The following is a 25,364-nucleotide window of genomic DNA, read 5'->3' on the forward strand; positions in this document are numbered from 1 at the left end:
AGGGGCACTCCCGTGTATGTGTGATGAAGGGATCCCTGGGTAGATGGTAGAAAGGAGGCCCGTTATGTTAGTGGCAGCTAGGGATCACATGTGGAGACAGACATTATGAACATAAAAACTCACACTCTGTTTATTCTCAGACTTCAACTCAGCAATGGGTAAAAGGCATAAAAGTCCTTCCTGCTTGTGGTTGGCTTGTAGTCTTTTAGCTTGGCGCTGGAGAAACGTTTGGCTGCTTAGTCAGCAGTTTTAAGCAGGCTGTATGGAGAAGCAGAGCTGCATGCCTGATGAAGGGGAAGCCTTCTCAAGGGAGACAACAGCAGTAGCAGGCTGCTAGTCTCTGCAGGCCTTGGACAAATGGACATCAGATTGTATAGGTCAGATGCGCAGCAGGTAAATGCTCTGAGACGATTCAGGTGCGATGAAAAAAAAGAAGTTCTCCAGCATTACCAGGCTAAAAACATAATCATTTAGTCTATAATTTAAAAGCTCAGAAAATTATACATAGTGAAAAATGTTAATGCATTTTGAACAAGCAGCGTTCTTAAACTATTAAAATTTCTGCATCGGTGTCTTGCTGTAAAGTGAAGCCTCCTGTCTTTTACCTCATCAGCCCAACATTCCTGCCCATAAAATGGCCGCAGATGGAGGGTCACCAGTGCAGAAATTTTAATAGCTGAATCTTGGTAAATCACCTAATATCCTGCCCCCTAACACTTACACACACATTCCAAAAAACAGGAGCTAATTTAATTAATTTGACATATATATACATTTCTTCAATTGCATGTTGTTAAAAAACATTTCCTATGTGAAGATAATTCCCCATGTTGCCTTGCTGTCCCTTAGAAAAAAGGTAGCTGTCCTTGGAGGCCACCACCTTTGCACACTGGCAATGTTGTCCAAACATGCACAAATGAGCCCTAGCCATACAGCTGGATTCAGGGTTCATAACCAAAGGTGGCTGTGCGACATCAGCAACTCTCTGCCGCATGCAAACACTATGGGGCAGATTTATCAAGCTGTCTGAAAGTCAGAATATTCTTAGTTGCCCATGGCAGCCAATCACAACTCCCCTTTAAAATATTCATGAGTACTGGTAAAATGAAAACTGAGCTGTAATCGTTGCCATTGGCAACTAAGAATATTCCGACTTTCAGACAGCTTGAAAAAATCTGCCCCTATTGGTTTACTTGTGCAGTTACTAAACTACTTTAACATATCCTGGGGATTTTGAGAATGTTTTATTATGACACATTGTACTTCAGATTAGTTTAAACATTTGGACAATATATATTGTGTTTAGTCATGAAAAAAACTGAATTTTAGCAAACATTTTGACAGATTCTCCATTATCAAAGTTAGAAATTCTCTACTCTTGAAGCAGATAGTTATAGCACCCAAATTAATTCATAACATGCATTTCCCAAATGTCTACTTTATGTTGGATGTTTTTTAAGAATCTGAGTATTTTACTTCAATGTTATGAGGCTCTGAATTTGAGTGTCATAGTATATAAGGCTGGAAAAAGTCCAACCTTTAAGAATTAAATAAATGTTTTATCCCCATAACCCGTGATATTTTTTCTCTCCAGAAAGGCATCCAGGCCTCTCTTGAACATGTACATAGAGTCGGCCATAACAACCTCCTGCGGCAGAGAGTTCCATAGCCTCACTGCTCTTACAGTAAAGAACCTTTGTCTATGGTGATGGTAAAATCGCCTCTCCTCTAGGCGTAGAGGATGCCCCCTTGTCCTGGTCACAGGCCTAGGTATAAAAAGATCTTTGGAGAGATCCTTGTACTGTCCGTTCAGGTATTTGTACATTGTAATGAGGTCTCCCCTCAGTCGTCTTTTTTTCTAAACTGAATAACCTCATATTTAGTCATCTATCATTGTATTCTAATCCCCCCATTCCCCTAATAATCTTTGTTGCTCTTCTCTGCACCCATTCCAGTTCTACTATGTCCGTTTTATACACTGGTGCCCAAAACTGTACACAATATTCCATGTGTGGTCTGATCAGGGATTTGTATAAGGGCAAAACTATGTCCTTCTCATGAGAATCTATTCCTCTCTTGATACATCCCATAATTTTATTTGCTTTAGCAGCAGCCTCCTAGCTCTGGTCACTAAAATTAAGTTTACCATCCACAAGTCTTTTTCAGCTCCAGATTTACCAAGTAATTGACTGTGTAGAACATAATTATACTTTTTGTTTCCATGGCCCAAGTGCATAACTTTACATTTATCTACACTAAACCTCATCAACCATTTCTCTGCCCACTCCTCAAGCTTCCACAAATCCCTATGTAATGCTAAACTATCGACCTCAGTATTTATTACTTTACACAGCTTAGTATCATCTACAAATTATACTTGACTGTTTAAACCCACTACAAGGTCATTAATAAAAATATTCCACTGGTAATGTAAAACCAATGTGAGAATGTGCCATTAATGACGACCCTCTGTTTTCTATCACTAGGCCAATTATTTACCCAAATACACAGATTTTCATCTAGTCCCAGCAGTCTCATTTTATGTACCAGCCGTTTATGCAGCACTGTGTCAAATGCCTTTGAAAAGTCCAGATATACAACATCCAAAGCCTCCCCCAGATCCAGTCTGGAACTTACTTCTTCATAGAAACCAATCAGATTAGGCTGACAAGACCAATCCCTCATAAACCCATGCTGATGCTGCGTTATAAGGTTATGTAAAGTGAGATACTCCAGGTTAGTGTCACAGGCACCCCCGCGATCCATACCACGAATCGCGGGTGCACCCGTGCCTCTCTCCGCTGCCCCGATCCCGCTCCCGTGCACTCACCTCTCACCATTCCCTGCCGGATCTTTGTGTGTACTCCATGGTAGTCCTGTCCAGACTAGGTCCCTCGCGCGGCCCCGCTCCCTAGGGCGCGTGCATGGCAGTGTCTCCAGATTTAAAGGGCCAGCGCACAGGTGATTGGCGCTGGCCACTTCCTGTTCTATATTTAACCCAATGGTTCCTATCATTCTCTGCCGGATCTTTGTGTGTACTCCATGGTGAAAGCTCCCCTGCGATATTCCTGCGTTCCTGTCTGTTCCTGCGTTCCCATGTTACCTGAGTCCCTCCGTGTTGCCGTGTTCCCGTATGCCTGGCCTCCTGTTTCCACCTGCCTGGCCTCACTGGCCTTTTTTAGAATATTTGTGAATATTTTTTTTTGGGGGGGGAGGCTTTTGTCTTTGAGAACATTGTCCCAGTTTATGTCCCGGTTTATAAGGTCTTCCCTTAGTTGCTGAAAATTTGCCCTCCTGAAGTGTTCGTTGCCCCTCTACGCTCTTAGTAAAGCGTAATACAAAATCAATCATATTATGATCACTATTACCCAGGTTCCCCCCAACCTGTAATTTTGATACCCTATCAGGTCTGTTGGTTAGGATCAGTGCCCCCCCTCTTGTTAGCTCCAGGACTAGTTGCGACAGGTAATTGTCTTTTGTTATCGACAAAAACCTGCAACCTGAAGGACTTGCAGGTTAATGCCCCCCAGTCAAGATCTGGGTAATTGAAGTCCCCCATGATAAGTACTTCACCATGCTTTGAAGCCGCATCCATTTGACTTATCAGCATTTCCTCTACTGCCTCCATTATATTTGGAGCCTTTTAACAAACCCCTAGTATTAATTTAATATTTTTTTCCCTCCCCTTCTCTCCACCCATAGGGACTCCACATTTTCATTTGCGTCACCAATGTCATCTAGCAGAACGAGCTTGAGGCGAGAATTCACATATAAACAAACCCCTCCCCCTTTTTTTATTTATACGATCCTTTCTAAAAAGACTATAACCATCTATAGTAACAGCCCAGTCATAGCTACTGTCCAGCCATGTCTCGCTGATACCCACTATATCATATTTCCGCTCCAACATTCAGAGTTACAGTTCCTCCATTTTGTTTGTGAGGCTTCTGGCATTTGTGTACATACACTTTACAGGCGGTCCCCTACTTAAGGACACCCGACTTACAGACAACTCATAGTTACAGACAGACCCCTCTGACCTCTGGTGAAGCTTTCTGAATGCTTTACTATAGTCCCAGACTGCAATAATCCTTTGTAATAAGTCTGTTATGAAGCTTTATTGATAATCCTTGGTCCCATTACAGCAAAAAATGTTTAAACTCCAATTGTCACTGGGGCCAAAAATTATTTTGTCTGGATCTACAATTATAAAATATACAGTTTCGACTTACATACAAATTCAACTTAAGAACAAACCTCCGGACCCTATCTTGTACGTAACCCGGACTGCCTGTATATGGTTTTCTCTATCCCTAAGAAAGAAAGACTTGCAAATTACCCCATTATGGAAACTACAACCATCAACGTATGAAAAGCACTTTCAAGAAGTTTGTTAATCCCTAAGGCCCCTTCCACACTAGCGAGTGTGATGCGATGAACTCGCATCACACTCGCAACGCAAGCTGCCGGGAACACACGGCCCGAACGCTGCACCGCGGGAGTGAACTGACATGCTGAGTTCACTCCCGCGGTGCAGCGTTCGGGCCGTGCGTTCCCGGCAGCTTGCGTTGCGAGTGTGATGCGAGTTCATCGCATCACACTCGCTAGTGTGGAAGGGGCCTTAGGTGTTTTATAGCGGTTAAAACAAATGGAGGTGCGGTCTACAAGTTGTAATATTTTTGGACAGTACATTCATTATGGGTGGAAAAAACATTTGCAATGGATTAAATGAAAAAGTTCCTCAAAGTTTGATACCCAATTTCTCCTGAGTATACGGATGTGGTGGTAACCTGTTGTATAGGCGCATGGTCAGGCATAGAATGAAAGGAGGCGCCATACAGAGCAGATTTGCATTGTCAAATTGTACAGGCTATAATTTGTTTCTTTTTTAATGTTAATGTAGGGGCTTTTTTTTTGCTGCATGATACATAATTTTGAGACATCTACATCTAATTAATTTTTTATTATCTTATTAACTCTTTGTTGGTGGAGGAAATGATGAAAGGTTTTTTTTCGGCTGTTCACCATACTATAACATAATATTTATTATTAATTTATTATCTAATAGTTATTTTTATTCTATGGGTTGCCATGATTACGGAAAAACTTCATTTATATGGATTTTTTTTTTTTTCCCCAATTTTACTGAATAAAAACTAATTTGGAGAAAATCTTGTTAATTTTAGCATCACCATCTTTTCAGAAGTGATAAAGGGATTATTTTATGCGCGAAAAGTTGTTCTACTTAGCGTTTTTATTTTGGAGAATCTAACATTTTTGGCATTCACTGGGCGGGTCCAATAATGACTCTGTTTTATTATACAAGACAAGGGGCACTTGTCTGAAGATGATTGAAACCCCCGGTAAGTGGCACATGGGGTCCTATCCCTGTAAGGGGTTAACAGTTGGGATATACAGTTGACACCTGCAAGGACATTTACTAAGGGCCCGATTCGCGGTTTCCCAACGTGTTACGTGAATATTTCCGATTTGCGGCGATTTGCCCTGAATTGCCCCGGGATTTTGGCGCAAGGCACCAGCAAGGGGTCATTTACTAAGGGCCCGATTCGCTTTTTCCCAACGTGTTACCCGAATATTTCCGATTTGCGTTGATTTCCCCTGAATTGCACCGGGATTTTGGCGCACGTGATCGGATTGTGGCGCATCGGCGCTGGCATGCACGCGACGGAAATCAGGGGGCGTCACCAAACGAAAACCCGACGGATTCGGAAAAACTGCCGCATTAAAAAAAAAAAAAAATGTGTTGCGAAAATTGCACTTACCTTCACTCAGCCTGGCTCGGTGTATTCCAGTGCGTTCCGATGCTCTTCAGCGCAGCAGCGCCAACTGGTGGACGGCGGAGGAACTACCTTAACAAATCCCGTCCGGACCCGAATCCAGCGCAGAGAACGAGCCGATGGATCGCGAATGGACCGGGTAAGTAAATCTGCCCCAATATTACGTCCAAGTGCGGAAAGGGCTTAAAAAAGTATGTTACAATGTTTACCATTATCATCTGCACTATTGATTTATGCAAATTTGTCAAAAGTTAAGTAACACTCTTAAGCCTCTCAGCGAAAAAAAAAAAGTATCTCTCCTACAGATATCAGGAAGACAGTCATTCTTGTGGCTATGACACCCAGAAGGGTAGGAGGTTACCAAGCCGCTCTACTAAAAAAACGATTGTGGAAATAAAAATGGGTATAATCCCCTGTGGTGGAGTCTACCGTGAACTCCCATCAAAATCAATGGGAGTTCAAGATCGTTTCCCAAAATCTGCTTCAGAAAAGGCTTCAAAATCTCTCACAGAAATCCAGGAACTGATTTTTTTCTCATTCAAAATCAAATTTGATGGACATTTAGAAAGATTAGATCAGGTTCCTTCATTTTTAATGTACTAGGGCAGTGATGGCAAACCTTTTGGAGACAGTGTGCCCATGGCATTTTAAGCAGTAACTTATCACTACCTGTTCTTCCTAATTTTTCAATCGTATCGGCCACCTGAGGCCAACAACACAGTTGAAAGAAGGAAGGCAAATCAGAATCTTGTTGTAGCTTCTCTCCAGGGTCACTCTGCAGAGAAAGAATGGTGGGTCCTGCAGGATAAGCTTCAAAGATAATGCAGTTCTGTCAACACCTTACTTTTCCCGCAGTTCGAAACAGCCAATAAAGTGTCGCTTAAGTTGCCTTGGACTGCAGGAAGATTTGGTCCTATTTGGTGAACTCTGTCTTTGGGTGATGGTCTGAGTGCCCACAAAAATGACTCCCGTGCCATAGGTTCGCCACCACTGTACTAGGGGGAAAAGCTCTATAAAAGGTGCGTATAGCCTTCTTTATGTCATTCTGTGCCATTTCCCATCTAGGAGCTCTATTCATATTTGAGCAGTCACATTAGATATTATCTTATGAAATATATTTGATCTAGCTTTTACTTATTATAGTAGCCAGCTAGCTTTTCTGAGAATTCTATTTATAGAAGAACTAAGAAATTTGAATTGGTTTCCTATCAGTGTCATGTCCTCTGCCCCAGGGTCAGGGCGGAATTCGTTTCTCAACTAACTTTTCAAAGGAGATGATGCATTGATATTGAAATTGTTAAACTTTCTGAATTAAAGTGCGTATGTAGGAAACAAGATCTGCCCATAGAAATATACCTGAGCCCCTGAAGGCTGATATCTTGTCACTTTCTCATTGCATTGAAAACATCAGTTTATCTTCTATTCTGAATATATTTAGTTAAATGAGTTGTCCAGTTTATATGCATTGCTGCTTAAATGATGCCGTCTGTTTGAAAACATTGTAGAAGCTTTGTCAACTGTTATCTCATTACCAGAATTATATGTGCAGAATGAGAAAGGGTTAAAGGACATATAGCATCAGATATACTTATAGTAGACTCCCTTTTATTACTTCCCTGAATGGAGGCATTCTTGAAAAGAGAGAAATATAAAATATGCAATTGAGTCGGGGGTGCTCAGGCCTATTTCGTTCCTGGCTCTTGTATCTTTTAGACTGCTGGTGATATCAGCCGGGATTATGCAATACTTGTAGAGACTTTCCATGCTTGCAGCCCACTCGATAGGAGTGCGCATGCGCAAGACTTGCAAACTACCGAGTGACATCACCGTCAGTCTGAGCAGTCTGAGCGATACTTAGGCAGTACCTGGCTACTATTAAAACTCAAGGGGCTCAAATCAATTATCAGCCGGCTGAGCGAGGAAGCTCTCAGGTGACATGAACTTAAGCAGCAATGTATATTTTGTATAACTCTATTCTTCAAGAATGCCGCCAATTAGAAGAAGATGAACAGGTAAGTTATAGGAGTCTACCATCAGTATATCTGATGCAAGTGAAGGATGGACTAAAGCTAAGGATCCAGTAACGCTGATAAAAACATCACATTTTATTAACCCTTTCTGGCAACCAATATGAGTGCAAAAGTAGATGTATAACCAAAGTGCATATACATTCAAAGTAGAATATAAAAGCATTACAATGGATTATTATAGTATTAGTGTTAATACCAAGTATAATCAGTAAAAAGGGGTTTTCCCACAAACTAAAGTTAGGCCCTAACTTGCTTATCAGTGGGGGTCTCAGTGATGAAACCTCTGCAGATCGCAACCCCTCGTCACTCCGTTAGATTAATAGAGCTGACAGAAATTGCAGGGCACTGCCTTCACTGATCTTTGTTGCTCATAGTAAGTGTCATAGTAAGTGAATAACCTTCTATACAATAACAACGTAAGATAAAAATAATAATACTAATTTACGGGCGAAACGACCCCCTATGGGGGCTGATCAAAATTGGCCAGTTCTGATTAACCCCTGCAGACCTGGCAATCACCATCAGCTCCTATATTCACTGTATAGCGCTACTTCAGCACTTTGCAGTGAAGAAAGGAGAAGACAGAAGCCGTATGAACCGCATTTTCCTTCTCCCTACCCCCTATAAATGACCCTATTTTCAAACCTGCAACCCCTCCTACTATAAGAAACAGCATTTAGGAAACCTGCTAACACATTGAGAGCTTCAGAGTAATGAAAGCAAAATGGACGTGAAATTTCGAATTGTCTTATTTTGTCTGTTATACATTTATTAAGACTTAAAATTTACACATTCACAAATGTTAAAAGAAGAAAGTCCATCTTAACCATTTCAGTACTAGGCAATTTTCTAGTTTTGCATTTCCGTTTTTTTACTTCGCTCTTTCCGCAAGCAATATCTTCTTGTATTTTCCCTATACAGAGATAATGGGGGGGGGGGGGGAGATTATTATCTGCGGAACAAATTGTATTTTCTAGTGGCATCATTTTTTATTTTGTTCATTTTACAGGTAAGCTGGAAAAAAATAAAATGTGGTAGAATTGCCAAATAGCTCCTATATTCACTGTATAGCGCTACTTCAGCACTTTGCAGTGAAGAAAGGAGAAGACAGAAGCCGTATGAACCGCATTTTCCTTCTCCCTACCCCCTATAAATGACCCTATTTTCAAACCTGCAACCCCTCCTACTATAAGAAACAGCATTTAGGAAACCTGCTAACACATTGAGAGCTTCAGAGTAATGAAAGCAAAATGGACGTGAAATTTCGAATTGTCTTATTTTGTCTGTTATACATTTATTAAGACTTAAAATTTACACATTCACAAATGTTAAAAGAAGAAAGTCCATCTTAACCATTTCAGTACTAGGCAATTTTCTAGTTTTGCATTTCCGTTTTTTTACTTCGCTCTTTCCGCAAGCAATATCTTCTTGTATTTTCCCTATACAGAGATAATGGGGGGGGGGGGGGATTATTATCTGCGGAACAAATTGTATTTTCTAGTGGCATCATTTTTTATTTTGTTCATTTTACAGGTAAGCTGGAAAAAAATAAAATGTGGTAGAATTGCCAAATAAAAAACTGATTTTTTTTACATCTTTTCCTGTGCGGTCCAAATAACACCTCACCTTTATTAGTTGGATTGGTCACACTGACGCCAAATTTATTTAGGTTTTATTATGTTTAATACTAAAATAAAAATGAACATGTTTTCAGAAAAAAAAATTCTCAGTTTTGCCATATTCTGACAGCAATAACTTTTTCATACTATGGTGTACGGGGTAAGGTGTCATTTTTTGCAGGACAAGCTGACATTTTAATTGATACCATTTTGGGGACGGTATGGCCTTTTGATAACTTTTTATTTAAATTTTTATGTGTCACAAAATGTGTTCCTAGTGCCTGGCTGCAGTGTGGCTTACTGCTCCTTGCTCCAGCAGCGGTCTCCACTCCCGCCTCCTAGGGCATGCATGCACCAGCTTTCAAAGATTTAAAGGGCCAGTGTCCGATGATTGGCACTGGCCGGCCGCGCTCATTGTTAAATATCCGGCCCCTTCTTGTGTCCCCTGTCAGATCTTTGTGCTCTATGCCTAAGAGAAAGCTTTCCTGTGGTTTATCCAGTGTAATTGTGATTCCTGTTGTGACCTTCTGCTCTGCTACAGACTCCCGTCTCCTGTCTGTCCTCGAGTAGGTTTCTGCTCTACGACTCTGCAGTTCACCTTGGCCACGACCACAAGCAAAGTTGTGCCTATGGAGCAACCTGGTGGTATCTCGACGCAGCTTTGTCCAACCCCGCTTTACGGCGGGCTCTGGTGAAAACCAGGTGCCACTTAGATTCCGCTCCCAGTGGGTCCACTACCCCTGACAGTAAGATCTGACCATGTATCCAGCCAAGGTTCCGCTACCTGAGCTGGCTGATCTCATTACCATCATGACCCAGCAGATTGCTGTGCAAGGCCAGCAACTTGGACAAATCACCACCATCCTGCAGCAATTGTTGGCTACCCATCACCAGCGTCCAGTACCTGTGGTTCCTCCCATTAATACATCTGTATTATCCTACTGCTGAACCCAGGATGTGTCTTTCCATGCCCGCCAAGTATGACGGAAAGGCCAAGTTCCATGCAAAGGCTTCATTACCCAGTACACAGTTCATCACAGAATGGGCTAAGGTGGCTTTCATGATCAGCCTTCTTTCCTGGAAAGCCCTGGAGTGTGCTACCACCCTCTAGGACAGGAACAACCTGGTCATGGCTAACCTTACCGCATTCCTCAGTGAATTCTGTTATGTCTTTGAGGAACCAGCTTGGGCTTCATCCGCTAAAACCTCACTGCTGAACTTAGGGAAAGGGGACTACACGGTTCAGTTCCGCACCCCAGCTTCTTAGCAAGCCTGGAATGAAGCGACCTTGGTCTACACCTTTTAAAAAGGACTTTCAGGGCAGATTAAAGATGCCCTGTCTGCACGAGACCTGCCGTCTTCTCTGAGTGGTCTCATCTACGTAGCCACTTGGATTGACATCCCATTCTCAGATCGCTTGGAGGAACAGTGTCTTGAAACAGTGCAGACCAGAACCCGTCGACTGCATCACTTGGCATCAGTCTTTCAATGGCCACCACAGCCATCCTCTTTGTCTGCTTCAGAGAAGGCCATGCAGGTAGATAAAGCACGTCTGTCTCCCCAAGAATGCTCCAGACATCGTCAGGAGAATCTTTGCCTCTATTGTGCCAGCCTGGAGCATTTCCTCGGGACTTGTCCACAGCGTCCAGGGAAACGCACGCACCTAGGCTTCTTGGGAGAAGCATCTTGGGAGAACAAAGCTTCTCCACGCCTGAAAATCCCAGTTCTACCCAGCTTTGGAACAAGCGGCCAGTTTCAAGCTTCAGCCTTCTTGGATTCCTGCTCTGCAGGAAACTTTGTGGATGATGCCCTGGTCTCTCAGCATCACCTTCCTTTGGTTTGTCTAGAGAAGCCGCTGGTCACCTCCTTCTTGGTCTCCCGTGTTAACAACATTATGTTTCTGCGCTTAACTTGCATACCGGTGAGGTTCCTCGCTGGGGACCGGAATGCCAGTCCCACTGTTTGGTGGCACCTCATCCTGTATCCACTTAGGCTTCTCTGGAGTCCACCAAGCCTCTGGTGGATCTTCCCGATCCATACATGGACTTTACAGATGTCTTCTTGAAGAAGCAAGCTGAGACTTTGCCACCAGACCAGCCCTATGACTGCTGTATAGACTTGATGCTGGGGACGGGTGTATCCGCTGTCTGTGCCTGACACCCGGCTATGTCAGCTTATTTGAAGGAGAATCTATAGAAGCGGTTCATTTGCAAGTGTTCCACCCCTGCCGGTGCTGGATTCTTCATGGCTAAGAAGCATGGCTCTCTCTGCCCATGTCACAGACCGGTTTTCAAAGATGTGCCACTTCATTCCTCTGCCTGGTCTACTGTCATCTCCTCCCCTTGCCGGCCTGTTCTTCCTCCACATCTTCCAGCTTCATGGACTCCCTCTGCACATTGTCTTGGACCAAGGGGTCCAGTTGGTTTCCCAGTTCCGGCATTCCCTGTGCAGCCAACTTCAAGTACAGTTCTATTTCTCCTTTGAGTACCGTCCGCAGTCTAATGGACAAGTGGAGAGAGTTAACCAGACTCTGGGCTGCTACCTCCTCCATTTTGTCTCCTGCCTGTTGCCATGGGCAGAATTTTACTACAAGTCATTGAACTCTCAAACTGCCTGCTTCTTCATTGTCTATGGAGAACAGCCACGCCCACCTCTTTCTCTTTCTGTGCTTTCCAAAGTTCCTGCTGTGGAAGAGTTGGTTCAGGATCTAAAGTCCATCTGGGAGCAGACCCGTATTTCTCTACTTCAGGCATCTGCTCGATGCAAGACTCAATGCAAGGCCGACAAAAAACGCAGGCCTCCACCGATCTTCTCTCCAGGAGATAAAGTGTGGCTGTCCTCCAGGTATGTCCGGCTGAAGATTCCCAGCTACAAACTTGTTTCCTGGGTCTATTTGAGGTGCTGAAGTGTATCAGCCGAGTAGCCCATAAGCTTTGTCTTCCTCCCACAATGCGCATCCCGGACTCCTTCCATGTCTCCCTCCTGAAACCTGTAATCCTGAATCGCTTCTCCTGACAGCTACCACCTCCTGCTTCTGCGGCGGATTCCACCACAGATAAAAGAGGTCCTTGATATGAAGTCCGTTAGAGGAAAGCGATTCTTTCTAGTCGACTGGAAGGGGTTTGGGCCGGAGGAGAGGTCTTTGGAGCCCGAGGAAAACATCCTGGACCGTGACCTTCTTCAGAGATTCCTTCTGTCCAAGAAGAGGGGGGGAAACCAAAGGAGGGGTACTGTCACGGGTGCCCCTGCGATCATGTCCCGGGTCGCAGGCACACCCATGTGCCCTCCTGTGTCCCTGGTCCCCATTGCAGAGTGGCTTACTGCTCCTTGCTCCAGCGGCTTTCTCCATGCTCTGGCGCATGCGTCCCTGCCTCCTAGGGCGTGCGTGCCGGCATTCAAAGATTTAAAGGGCCAGTGTGCCGGTGATTGGCGCTGGCCGGCCACCCTCCTTGTTTAATATTTGGCCCCTTCTTGTGTCCCCTGATGGATCTTTGCACTCTATGCCTAAGAGAAACCTTTCCTGTGGTTTATCTAACGTTATTGTGATTCCTGTTGTGACCTTCTGCTTTGCTGCCGACTCTGATCCCATGCTGCCTGTCCTTACCTCCTGCCTGTCCCTGACTAAGTTTCTGCTCTACGACTTTGTACTTCACATTGGCCAGCAAAGTCGCACCTGTGGAGCGAGCTGGTGGTATTCTGCTGCAGCAAGTCCAACTCGCTTGGCGGTGGGCTCTGGTGAAAACCGGGTGCTGCTTAGATTCCGCTCTCAGGTGTTTGCTTACGTCATCGCTCGCAGTGGTACAGTGGGTCCACTACCCCTGAATCCTGACATTATACCCTGCGACTATTTTTGACTACTCATTTGTGAGGTCATAGTCAGGTGCGGTGATACACCCCCCCCCCAATGGGATTGGTAGTTGTTTTAAATGTTTTGTCTGATATATAGGTTTGCAGGATGAGCTGCCCTTTTACATACCTTTGTATTGTTTGCTATTTTCATGAGAAGGTTAAAATTGCCTCAGTATAAACCCACATATTTAGCTCTAAACATATTTATAAAGATCTTATCAACATTCATATAAGTATGTTCAATTACCTCATTTCCCGATACGATTTTTCATGAGAAGGTTAAAATTGCCTCAGTATAAACCCATATATTTAGCTCTAAACATATTTATAAAGATCTTATCAACATTCATATAAGTATGTTCAATTACCTCATTTCCCGATACGATTTTTGTCTGTCAATGAAGAAATTGTCCAAAAAAGAAAAAATATCACACTCATTTTGAAACAAGTCTTTGATTACAACTTGTTGATGTTACACAGACTTATGTATTTTTACCTGTATAAGGGTTTATATCTTGTGTTTTTGATTGTATGTATCCTGCAAAGTTTATAACATGTGTATGCTCTCTGAAGAATACTATCTATCTGTGGTGATAAACTGTATATCTGTAATAATGCACAATGATATGTATTTATCATACATGTAATTCATAATAAACAATAGTCATACATTGTTTTGGTGACGTAGCATGCACTTATAGATACACTATCACCATACTCAGCAACACCACTCACTTTGTTCCACAAGTTACTATCCACCAGACCGTGTGATTCCCTGAACTTCCAGCCAGGCGACTGTATCGGGTTATTATGGCATCGGCATATGTGCAGTAGCGTGCATGCTTTGGATTTATATATTGTACGTGCAATACAGGTTAAAGGTAATTGTGAGACTTGCACTACACCTGTATATAAATTTATACATCACCATCTCTCATTACATATACACAATGGGGGTTATTTATCATACACCTGTGGCTTCAGCCTCTTGATGCATCCGGCGGGAGCCTGCGCAGTGTTTATCTCTACTCCAGGCCCTGTATGGCATAAAAATAAATGCAGCCGGCAAATTTTCACATATGAAAATTTGTGGCTGCAGCCAGCTCACTCCCCGCCATTCCCCCCAGACCCTCCCACTTAACACCATTTAATGCTCTCCTGTCATGAAGGTGGAGGATAGGAGAAAATAACCACAAGTGCTAACTATAAGCTAGAAATTGTGATAAATTGTGATAATTTTAGGGTTAGCAGAAGCCCTGATAAATATCCCCCAATCTGTTCATATTTTAATCCAATTTGCATACGATCTTGTGAAAAGAAAATCATGTCATGACTTGTCTATGGGGCTCATTTACCTACCCGTCCGCTGGAGTTCACTGAAAGTGCATTGTACGACGATAATGCACTGTGCTGCGTTTCACTAAGATTGTGCGCCTGATATTCTGCATGTGTTGCTTCACCTTCTTGGTGGTGCATGTAAGCGCATTAGCTTGTGACACAATTTGAAATCCTGCGCTCAGTCCGAATCAGTCTGATCGTCTGGTGGCATGCCCCTAATCTGTGTCGCATGGAAGCCAAAAAACGATTGCGTGCTACACAATCCCAGCAAAGACAACTGTTAAATACCTGTCTAAGCTATGCAATCCACGAAAGTGCGATACGCGACCCTTACTAAATGAGCCTCAATATCTTTTCACTTGTTATAGATATGCCATGCTTGAGAAAGACACCATGTTGAAACTAATCATTCTGTGAATTAGGAGCACCAGATTTATCAGGAGTACTGTGGCTTTTTTTCTTGCATTGCCATTTTCCAAGGGGCATAACAGTTTTAACAGTTCCGAGCTTGTTTTTCACTAGACATTTTGTACTTTACAACAGTAATACAAAGACACCGACACCACCATTAGATATGATATCCACAATATAATTGATATATCCGGTGTAGTGTAAAATGATGATGGCATCTGTACCATACTCTAGAAAGTTCTATGGCTTTTTTGAACAACAGACCAAAAATAATTCTGTAAGGCAGGCTGTGAAGCACACTACAAGGAAATGTGTTTCATAATTTATACTGAGGTCCTATTATCTTACTGTCACCTGAGCTTAGATTGATGACAAAGAACGCATGTCATTAATCTATGTTTTAACTGGTAAACAGGTATGATGTTACTATAAAACCTTTGTTGACAGATAGTTATTTTGCAACTGATCTGCTTACACCTTCATTGAGTAACACACTAGACTAAAGACCTTTTTCATACTTTTGATCTTTGCGTAACTTTATAAGCTACAGTCAGAAATTCGACAAATGTTAAATTAGACCTTCTGAAGCGTTTTTTGTTAGAATACATCTAATCCAATTTTTATCCAATTTTTGTATTGTTCCGTGGGTCTAAAAGTTTATTTATCACTTGTATGTGATACTATATTGCAGTATATTGTAAAAATACCTGCAGACCGCTAGTACCGAAGGGGGCCTATAACAATAGTAAAATGTAAACAAATAAATAAAAGCTCATTATTCAGAACCTTGATAAATATCCAAATGTCCATATAGCTTTTTTGCCATTTTGCTGCACAAAAATGTAATAATAATTGATCAAACATTCCGCACAACATGATGATGCATTATTTATTTTGCCTGATGATGTCATGGTAGGAGGAGTTTACTTTATGTAGTAAATACAATGGATAATCCATTTTGTTAACAGATTAGCTGTTATGGCAGATAGACCAATGTCTGCTGTTAATTTGAATAATATATCTGCCTTACCAACTTTTAATAAAGGACATCTACCACCAGGATGATGGATTGTAAACCCAGCACACTGACATGCACTCTGGTAGGAGCCACTTTTCTTTATGCTTCCTAGGCCCTTGTTTTTAAGAACCAAAAAGCTTTAAAAATTATGCAATTATTTTCATCTGCTTAATTTTAAAATCCTTTTTTGTGGAATTCCTTTTGCACACTTAATGGCATGTAGATGCGGTAGGTCCTCCCCGGGCTTGACTGGTACACCACAGAAGAGCCACTAGCACTGCAGTTCTGGTTCCCCCTCCCCAGGTCTTATCTTTCCTAATGTGTGTAGTTCGTCTTGTCTAGCATGTTATATTGGTTACTTACTGATTACTTATACGAATTACCCACTTATTGATTAAAAAAGATGCAGATTAACAGTACATTGCATTGTAATGATGTCCTTCACTCCAAATTCTTTAATCTGAATATTGACTTAGCTGTTGTTTAACATTTTATACACCATAAATGTAGAATAATGTATGAATCAACAAGCATTGCATGCATTATCCACTGTACTATATTGTGTTTGGAAAATTTCTAATAAAAATTTACAGTAAAAAAAAATCTTTTTTTGTAAAAAACGGAATAAGAAGCTAAAAAAGATCAAATACTGCCAAGGGGGCATACACTATTTTGTCAGTGTGCTTGATTTACAATTCTCCATCCTGGTGGTATATATTCTCTGGTTCCCCACACAGCGCTTGAGTTGCGCTGGGGAGGAGCTTGGCCTGATTGCATTGCATTTACATAGCGCTGACAAAGTGTTACATAGCAATAACTTTTTACACAATGTAAACACAATGCAATCAGACCAAGATCCACCCACAGCCTGTAAATTGCTTTTAAACTCAAACTCTGCATGTGAACCTGGCATAAAACTTGGGTAATGTGTTTTTAAATTAACATAGGAGAGGTTACATAGGATGTCCACCACGGCAACACCCTACCACGTACCAAAAAGCGATACCCTATACACACCATTCAATGTGTGCCAGTAGGAGAACTTATTAGAGTTATAAGGAATTATATCAGAGAGACTTGTAATAGGTTTTCCTGAACCTGGAAATTGGCAAGCTCTGTGGTCTTGCATCAATTATTAAAATGTAGAGACTATCTGTTGTGTGCTGATAGGTTTATGCTCTCCTATGGGCCTAATCTGTATAGCACATATTATATAATGGTGGGTGGAGGCTTTACCCTATTGTTATTTTTTGTGAAAGCCTTTACTTCAGTTGTTGATCTCCTGTACAATAAGATAGTCAGATGATACTTGCTTCTTTGTACACTATGACGTGTGATATTTCCCGGTAGACCCTGATATAAGCTTCATTTATCTTTCCATGTAAAACTCTCACACTTGTTCATTTGCTTTCACTCTACCATGAAGCTATCATATGTATTACTCTTTATCTTTATCAGTAATGTGAAGAGTCAGTTCACAGGTAAGTAGGGATAAGGAAGGGGTTTTAAAATATAATAGGATGTAAGCTTGGGATCAGTGCGTTACCGGGATCTGGAGGGATTAAGATGAATTGGAATCTCTTCCTTTAATACATTGGGGGGTAAATACATTACTTTTAAGCTCCATGTTTCTTTAGTTCAAAATATGAATTGTAATACAGTGCAGTATTTCTGTTTCATCACATGGCTTCCTGTTACCATGATTATCTCATTGACTAAGGATCAGAAATCTGACTGTTCCGCGTTTTCATTGTTGTTTTAGTGTTTGTCATATTGTTTGTTTCTTCAATCATCATGACATTTTTCATGTTTCTTTCAAAGTACAGTTTGTGAGAGCTTGTTTTTTGTACGACATGTTGTAATTTTATAAGCACTTTTTGGCTACTTTCATTTATTAAGTGTGTGTGTGTGGGGGAGGGGTGCAACAATGATGGCAATAGCAATAAATAATACACTTCAAACGTGATTTTGTGTTTTATGTTCTGAGAAGTTTTCACAGTAGGACCTGTGGATGTCCTTGTGAAATCAGGATAGTCTTGTGCCTCTATGCTTTTTTTGTGTCCTTTTTTTTGTCAGTTACTTTAAGTAGTATCATCATGTTATATTTGTATTGCTTTCATTCCTCTGTTTTAACTGAGATCCATTGCTTCTAAACCTTGTTATAACTTTATACCATGTTCCCAATAAAGAAGCTATGAAAAGGCTTATTAATTTTAATGGGATATAGTGTGTGGGATCAATAATGCACTAGTTTTATAGTATATATCATTGTTGTGAAGGGGGTAGACACAAGCTTTGCTTCACTCTACTGGTGATAACCAATAAATGTTCATTGGAGATAACCCATTAACCCCTTAAGGACGCAGGGTTTTTCTGCTCATTTCTCGCTCTCCAACTTCAAAAATCCATAACTTTTTCATTTTTACGTGTACAGACCTGTGTGAGGGCTTATTTTGTGCGTAACAAATTTTACTTTCCCGTAATGTTATTTATTTTAACATGCCGTGTACTGCGAAGCTGAAAAAAAAATTCCAAATGTGGAAAAATTGGGGGCTCAGTTTTTTTCGACTTTGTGCACTCAAAATAACACCTCAGCTTTATTCTTTGGTTCGGTGCGATCGCGGTGATACCAAATTTATATTGGGTTTTATTGTGTTTTAATACATTTTTCAAAAATTAAACGAATGTGTACAAAAAAGAAAAACATTTTTTTGCCATCTTCTGACGCATTTTTTGCGAAATGAGGCGATGTTTTCATTGCTACCATTTTGAGGTCTGTGCAACATTTTAATCATTTTTTATTTCATTTTTTATGTGATGTAAAAAGGTGTAAAAGTCGCATTTCGGCCATTTCCCGTCTCGGAGGTCACCGCCGGCCGTAACCGTTTTTATATTTTGATAGATCAGGCATTTTGGGACGCGGCGATACCTAATATGTTTGTGATTTTTACTGTTTATTATGTTTTATATCAGTTCTAGGGAAAGGGGGGTGATTTGAATTTTTAATATTTTATGAATTTTTTTTATTTTTTAAACTTTTTTTTTTCTTTTTTTTCCCACTATTTCTTAGACCATCTAGGGTACATTAACCCTAGATGGTCAGATCGCTCCTACCATATACTGCAATACTTCTGTATTGCAATATATGTCATTTTTGCAGGTCATTCATTACAATGAGCCACTGGCTCATTGTAACGAATCTCCAGAAGCCATGTAGCCTCGTGTCAAAAGAAGACCCGAGGCTACCATGGCAACCGATCGCGCGGCGCCGTCTTTTAAACGCCGCAGGCGACTTTGCCGGAGACAATGACATGGTTAATAGCCGCGAGCACCAACCGTGGTTATTAGCGGTGGGGGTTTTCTGCAAAATGCAACCCCCCCCCTTTGTATGAAGAGGACTCAGCCCGTGAGCCCTCTTCATAGACTCCTTATACCTCTGCGCCGTAGAGCTACGGCGCAGAGCGTTAAGGGGTTAAATATAGAAAAGCATCATTGATATCCAAATGAAATTCCTTCACAGGTTTGTTTTATAAAAATTTTGAGATTCCTCACATTTTAAAATATATCTTAAAACCTCTGCCATTGACCTCCACTTGTGTGCACATGTTCATGGTGGTTATTCACTTAGGGTACACACAGAAAGTGTGGTCATGATGCAACCAGCTACAGATGCATTTTGCCTACAATTCATAATGCAATACATGAAACAGTTACTAAATAATAAGTTTGTTTTAAATTATAGGCTAAGTGTGTTTATAGTCTGCCGCCGGCCACATCTCAACTGGACCTTCGCCACATAAGTCAGGGATGATATCCAATAAGTCAAGATAGTTTTCCTTGCAGATAACAATTTCCATTATAAATTCACACGATTGAGGAAATATTGATCAAACATAATCCAATTTTATTATCATTAGAATGCAACAATAATAAAATAATACCATTGTTATATAAAAAACATACTTTTGTTTTATTATATGCCATGTAAGCAGTTTGCATTTATCAGATCACTTTTTGGGAAATGTAAATATTTATGTAATCCAATATGTTTTTTTCCAATTCCTAGAATACTTCCCTTGATTTCTTAAATGTTTTATCCCTTTTTTTTTTTACCATTTTTTACTTTTCATATGATAAGTCTACATTGATGCAAATTGTCCACATATTGGAAATACATTTTCTGCAATTTTGTCATGGCATTACTCAATAAAGCCAAGTAAATCAAATCTTGGTCCCTGAGATTCAAGGATGTCAATTTACTTTTACTTCCTTTTACTATATTTCTGTTGCAGCATTCAGCAAATGTATACTTTTTATCCAATTAGAAAGTAGAAATCATCAGCAAAGAGGTTAACTTTATATTAACTTTTTGTTAACTTAATCTAACAAGATGTTTTTTTGCCAATCTTTAGCCAATTGAACACATGTCTACATCTCACAGCATTCGGACAGAACTCTGACTCATTGATAGCTATTGTATTATGCAAACAGATGTTTTTCAGTCCATTAATCCAGCCCAAATAGAGAAAAACGTAGAATTCCCTGCTCTGATCCTAGTCTAGCGTGAAAATCAAGTTGAAATCAACATGTGTGTGAAAAAATAACTAGTGTTTCCTGCAGGAAGGAGCTTAGATTGGTAAAAATCTGACAGCTAAGATGACACTAAATCTACAAATAAATGGTTGGCAGGGGCGTAACTACAGCGTCCCATAAGGTCTATAATTTGTCATTACCGTGCTCCTGGGCCCGAATGTGGCACTGGAGCAGAAATTCATTTCAGGGGCCCGCTGCATCAAATGAGAAGTGAGTCTTGTCTCAGGTCGGCTCCCTTGCCGCCTCCAGCCCCTGGCAGAAGCGGATGACAGTAGCTTGCAGGCCGCACACATAGTCCCTTAGGGCGCAGCGGAGGAGATGCAGGTCCAGCACCTGGTAACACCGCAGCTGCCTGGGGACGTGAAATGTGGTTCGTGTGCTGGATTTCCACAGGCCTGTGTAAAAAGATAAAGGAAACCTGTCATCAGCTTTCACACTACTAAACTAGCAGACATGGGTGTAACTAGAGACGTGAGGAGAGACGAAGAAGGCCAACACAGACAGGGTGCATCTTCTGGTACATACTTTATGAATTTGTATACAAATTATGTGAATGTATAAATATGAGTACAGAAATGTGTGTGCGTTTATACATGAGTGTAAGAATTCATTAATGTGTGTACAATTGTAGAACTTTATTTGTCCATATAAGTATATAAATGTCTTTATAGTTGAGTGAGTGATTTTGCAAAAGTCTCAAGTCATGAATCCAGCTTTGCACGGTGTTGCACTAGCAGTAGTTCTATGTTTAGATCAGATTAATGAAGAGGTGTAAATAGTCCTGAGAGACTTTTTAGCAGTGAAAAGTCTAAAAAACCCTCAATGTGCTTTTGAGACTTTTTTCCGCCAAAAAATCCTAGGAAAACCAATGATAAATAACCCCCAATGGATGCGTGAAAAAAAACGGACAGCAATAGAATGTATCCTAATGTGGACAGTTTTTCCTGCATGAGTTTCAAGGTAGATACAAGGTAGATTTCAAGGCTGAAAAAAATTAGTAGGCAACAAGGATGGCAACATGAAGTAAATCTGCCTATAACTGCCTTAAACCAGATTTCCTCTCAAGAGAAAGACACACATGGAGTTTTCTTTGTAGAAATATCAGTCTTTAGAAAGACCATACAATCTGGTTATTGTTATTGTTTATCTGAAATATTAAACCCTGTTGTACCTTCTTTAACTGTCTGGTAGGTTTTGTGCTACTATGTTGTATCTATTTCAGTGTTTTCCAGTAATATAGCTGAGCTTCATTCTTTAATGCATTTGCCATGCAATTGTGTTTTAAAACACATTCAAAGATGCAAAAAATAGTAAAGTGATTTGGTAAGGAAACAAAGACAAAAACACACAATAAAGAAGGAACAGAAAAAACACAATAGATAAAACATATAAAAAGATATGATATACAAAAGATATGATTGGAATATTAAGAGTAGTGTAACAAGACTCCAATGGGCCAGCTGCAAACATTGCATTTACCTTAAATCTCACTGAAGCCTTTACAATTCCAAGCGTGTCTTCAAAAATAAAAAAAAGATGTTATCCCAATTTTACTGTTAGATTGTACTGATAAAACTTCTGTGATGGTTCAGTATTCAAGAAATTGCCTAACCTGATACAATGGGGCTCATTTACTAAGGGTGGTGCTAAGGTGCGTTTGTGTTGCATGCATCTCTTTTTATGGCTGTCCGACTGTTTTGGAATGAGTGCGGTATTTAAAGGGGTATTCTCGTCTGGGCATTCACATTCAGTTTGATTAATCTGCCATATATATACATTTCTTCAAAAAAATGTTCCTGTGTGAAGATAATTTCCCATAAATGTAGTCATATGGTCCCTTAGAAACCAGGTAGCTTCCTCAGATACGGCCACCTCTGCTGGAGGGATTACACAAATAAACAAAAAGATTTTGTATACGAAATATCTGGGAGTAAATGTATGTCCCAATGCCATCCTGTGGTAATGAACGCTGAATCCAGGAGGTCAGGAAGGGCTCAATAGTGCATGTCTGGCCACTACTGCCAGAGTGTGAGGTGGTCGTAACCGAGGAAGCTATCTCATTTCTAAGGGACAACATGACAACATTTATCTTCACACTGGAACATTTTTTTTAATAGCATCCAATTGAAGAAATGTTTATACATGGAAGATTAATAAAACGGAATGTGAATGCCCAGACGAGAATACCCCTTTAACTTTTAAATTGTGTCACAAGCCCTAGCACTTAGATGCACCACTAAAAAGATGGTGAACTCTGTCGGACCTGAACGGGGAAGCGACTCAATGATTCGCGGCACAGTGCATTATAGTCGGACAATGCGCTTTCTGTGATCTCAGACTGGGTAAGTAAATCTGCCCCAACGTGCTCAACCAGGTTCCAGTTTAATGTTGATGATTTTGTTCGAGAACTTGGACCTTCATCAGGTTGTACCAGGTGCAGCCTGATGAAGGTCCAAGTTCTGGACCAAAACCCGTCGGTTTTAAAAATAAATTGCAAACTGGTTGAACACATTGGGGGTCATTTACTAAGGCCCTTTTTCCCTGTATTGCCCCGGGATTTTGGCGCACGCAATTGGATTGTGGCGCATCGGCGCCAGCATGCACGCGATGGAAATCGGGGGGCGTGGCCGAACGAAAAACCCGACGGATTCGGAAAAACCGCCGCATTTAAAAAATAAAATGTGTCGCGGAGCTTGCACTTACCTTCAGTAGGAATAGGCCGGTGAACTTGAGTGCGTTCCAATGCTCTTCAGGACGTTGGAGGAACTACCTTAATGAATCCCGGCCGGACCCGAATCCACCGCAGAGAATGCGCCGCTGGATCGCGAATGGACCGGGTAAATAAATCTGCCCCATTGTATCAGGTTAAGCAGGTTCCCTGAGCACCGAACCATCACAGAAGTTTTATCAGTACATCTAATATGAATTCATCATGTGGATGATGTGATGATGCTGCCAGGATTTATTCTACATGCACTAACATTAGTGCACTCAGGTGAGACTGTTCTATTCCTTACTATACCTTTGGAGAGAGTAGTCTACAGAGTGGGCTTACCTCTTTCCCAAGATTCAGCAATTTTAACAGTTTCTTGTTACTTTCAGTTTTATTTTCCAGCATCAAATAGCAATGGATCTCTAAAAAATATAAAATAAACAAATGTCTGTGAGCAAAACAAAGACACAAAATAAAAAAAGAACAAACACCAGACAGATGGGAAAGGCTCTCTTAATAAAAAATGAGGCAACCTGTGCTACACAAGTCTGTATTTTTCATGGACAACTTTTGGATAAAATATTTTTGTGAAATGTTATGTTTTAATTGAATGTAGATATGTTTACACTGATTGGAACAACATATTCATATGAATAACATATTCACAGTTTTTACCCAGATAAGGCAAATATGATGGAAAAAAGGAAGGGTCACATTCTAAACCTACTTTTTCTTGTATTCTTAATAGGTCGTTGTACTGCAAGTCCAGCGCTATGCTGCACAGGTATCAACAGTGCCTGTAAGAGAGTAGACTGCTACTGTGATGCCTATTGTTCTGCAAACAAAGACTGCTGTCCGGATTTTGGTTTGGCTTGTAGTGGAGGTAACAGGTTTATCACATTTCACATTCTATGACATAAAGTATATGTAGTAACTACTGAAGTCAGCAGGGCCAGATTAACGTTGGTGGGGGCCCCTGGGCGCAAAATCTGGTGGGGGACGGCATTGAATGTAGTCCAGACAGGGAACAGCAATCACTATATACTTTTTCCCCAGCAATAACTATATAGGGCCTCCCCAGTAATCACTATATATAGCCCCCAGTATTCACTATATACAGCCCCCAGACATCACTATATACAGTTCTCAGCAACCACTATATACAGCTCCCACATCAACCACTATATACAGCTCCCCCAGCAACCACTATTTACAGCTCCCCAAGTAACCACTATATAAAGCTCCCCTAGCAACCACTATATTCAGCTCCCCCAGCAACCACTGTATACAGCTCCCCCAGCAACCACTATATACAGCTCCCCCAGAAATCACTATATACAGCCCCACCAGCAAAAACTATATACAGCTCCCCCAGCAATCACTATATATAGATCCCCCAGCAATCACTATATACAGCTCCCCCAGCAAACACTATATATAGATACCCCAGCACTCACTATATACAACCCCCCAGCAATCACTATGTACAGCTCCCCCAGCAATCAATATATACAGCTCCCCCAGTGATTACTGATGGTAGCCTGTCCCACAATCATGAGCTCAACTTTCATTTTAAAAAAGGCTTTGGGAAAATGAAAGCTGATCTCTGATTTGTTACCATGGGAAACTAGAACAGTCCTGCTTTCAGATACTTCTGATTAAACTCCCCCATTACCTGTATGCAAGTTCTCAGTGTCTGGTATATGCAAAATGGGGTAAAGAACACATGCTGGCTTTTAATTAATTGAAATAACATTTTCCATATAATATTGGATGTAGCACTACCTTAATAGAACCACTAGATGTCACAGTAGGCTAGAAAAGGAAAGCTTATATCAGTGAAATACACATAGGATTGATATTAATATGTATATATGATTGCATTCATTCTACCCGTTTTTAATTGATCTTTTTATTTTTATTTCATAAATTTTATTAAAAGTTTTTTTTATTAAAAATTGTATTACATTTTTTTTTATTGGTTGACTTTTACAT

At 40.9% G+C, this 25,364-nt stretch overlaps 1 protein-coding gene across 2 annotated transcripts in view; it reads left to right on the forward strand.

Annotated features, from left to right (window-relative positions):
* LOC140122081 (uncharacterized) overlaps nt 1-25,364 on the forward strand; it is a 49,360-nt gene that overhangs the window by 1,752 nt on the left and 22,244 nt on the right. Inside the window, exons 1-2 of one of the 2 annotated variants that reach the window (XM_072142491.1) lie at nt 17,463-17,544; nt 24,118-24,252. In XM_072142491.1, the coding sequence (XP_071998592.1) occupies nt 17,484-17,544; nt 24,118-24,252 (196 nt within the window). In that variant the 5' untranslated portion in view covers nt 17,463-17,483. Of the gene's footprint in view, nt 1-17,462; nt 17,545-24,117; nt 24,253-25,364 lie in introns of those variants that run through there. The other variant, XM_072142492.1, reaches the window with a different exon arrangement.

The sequence above is a fragment of the Engystomops pustulosus genome, chromosome 3 (genome assembly GCF_040894005.1).
Source record: "Engystomops pustulosus chromosome 3, aEngPut4.maternal, whole genome shotgun sequence".
Taxonomy (NCBI): domain Eukaryota; kingdom Metazoa; phylum Chordata; class Amphibia; order Anura; family Leptodactylidae; genus Engystomops; species Engystomops pustulosus.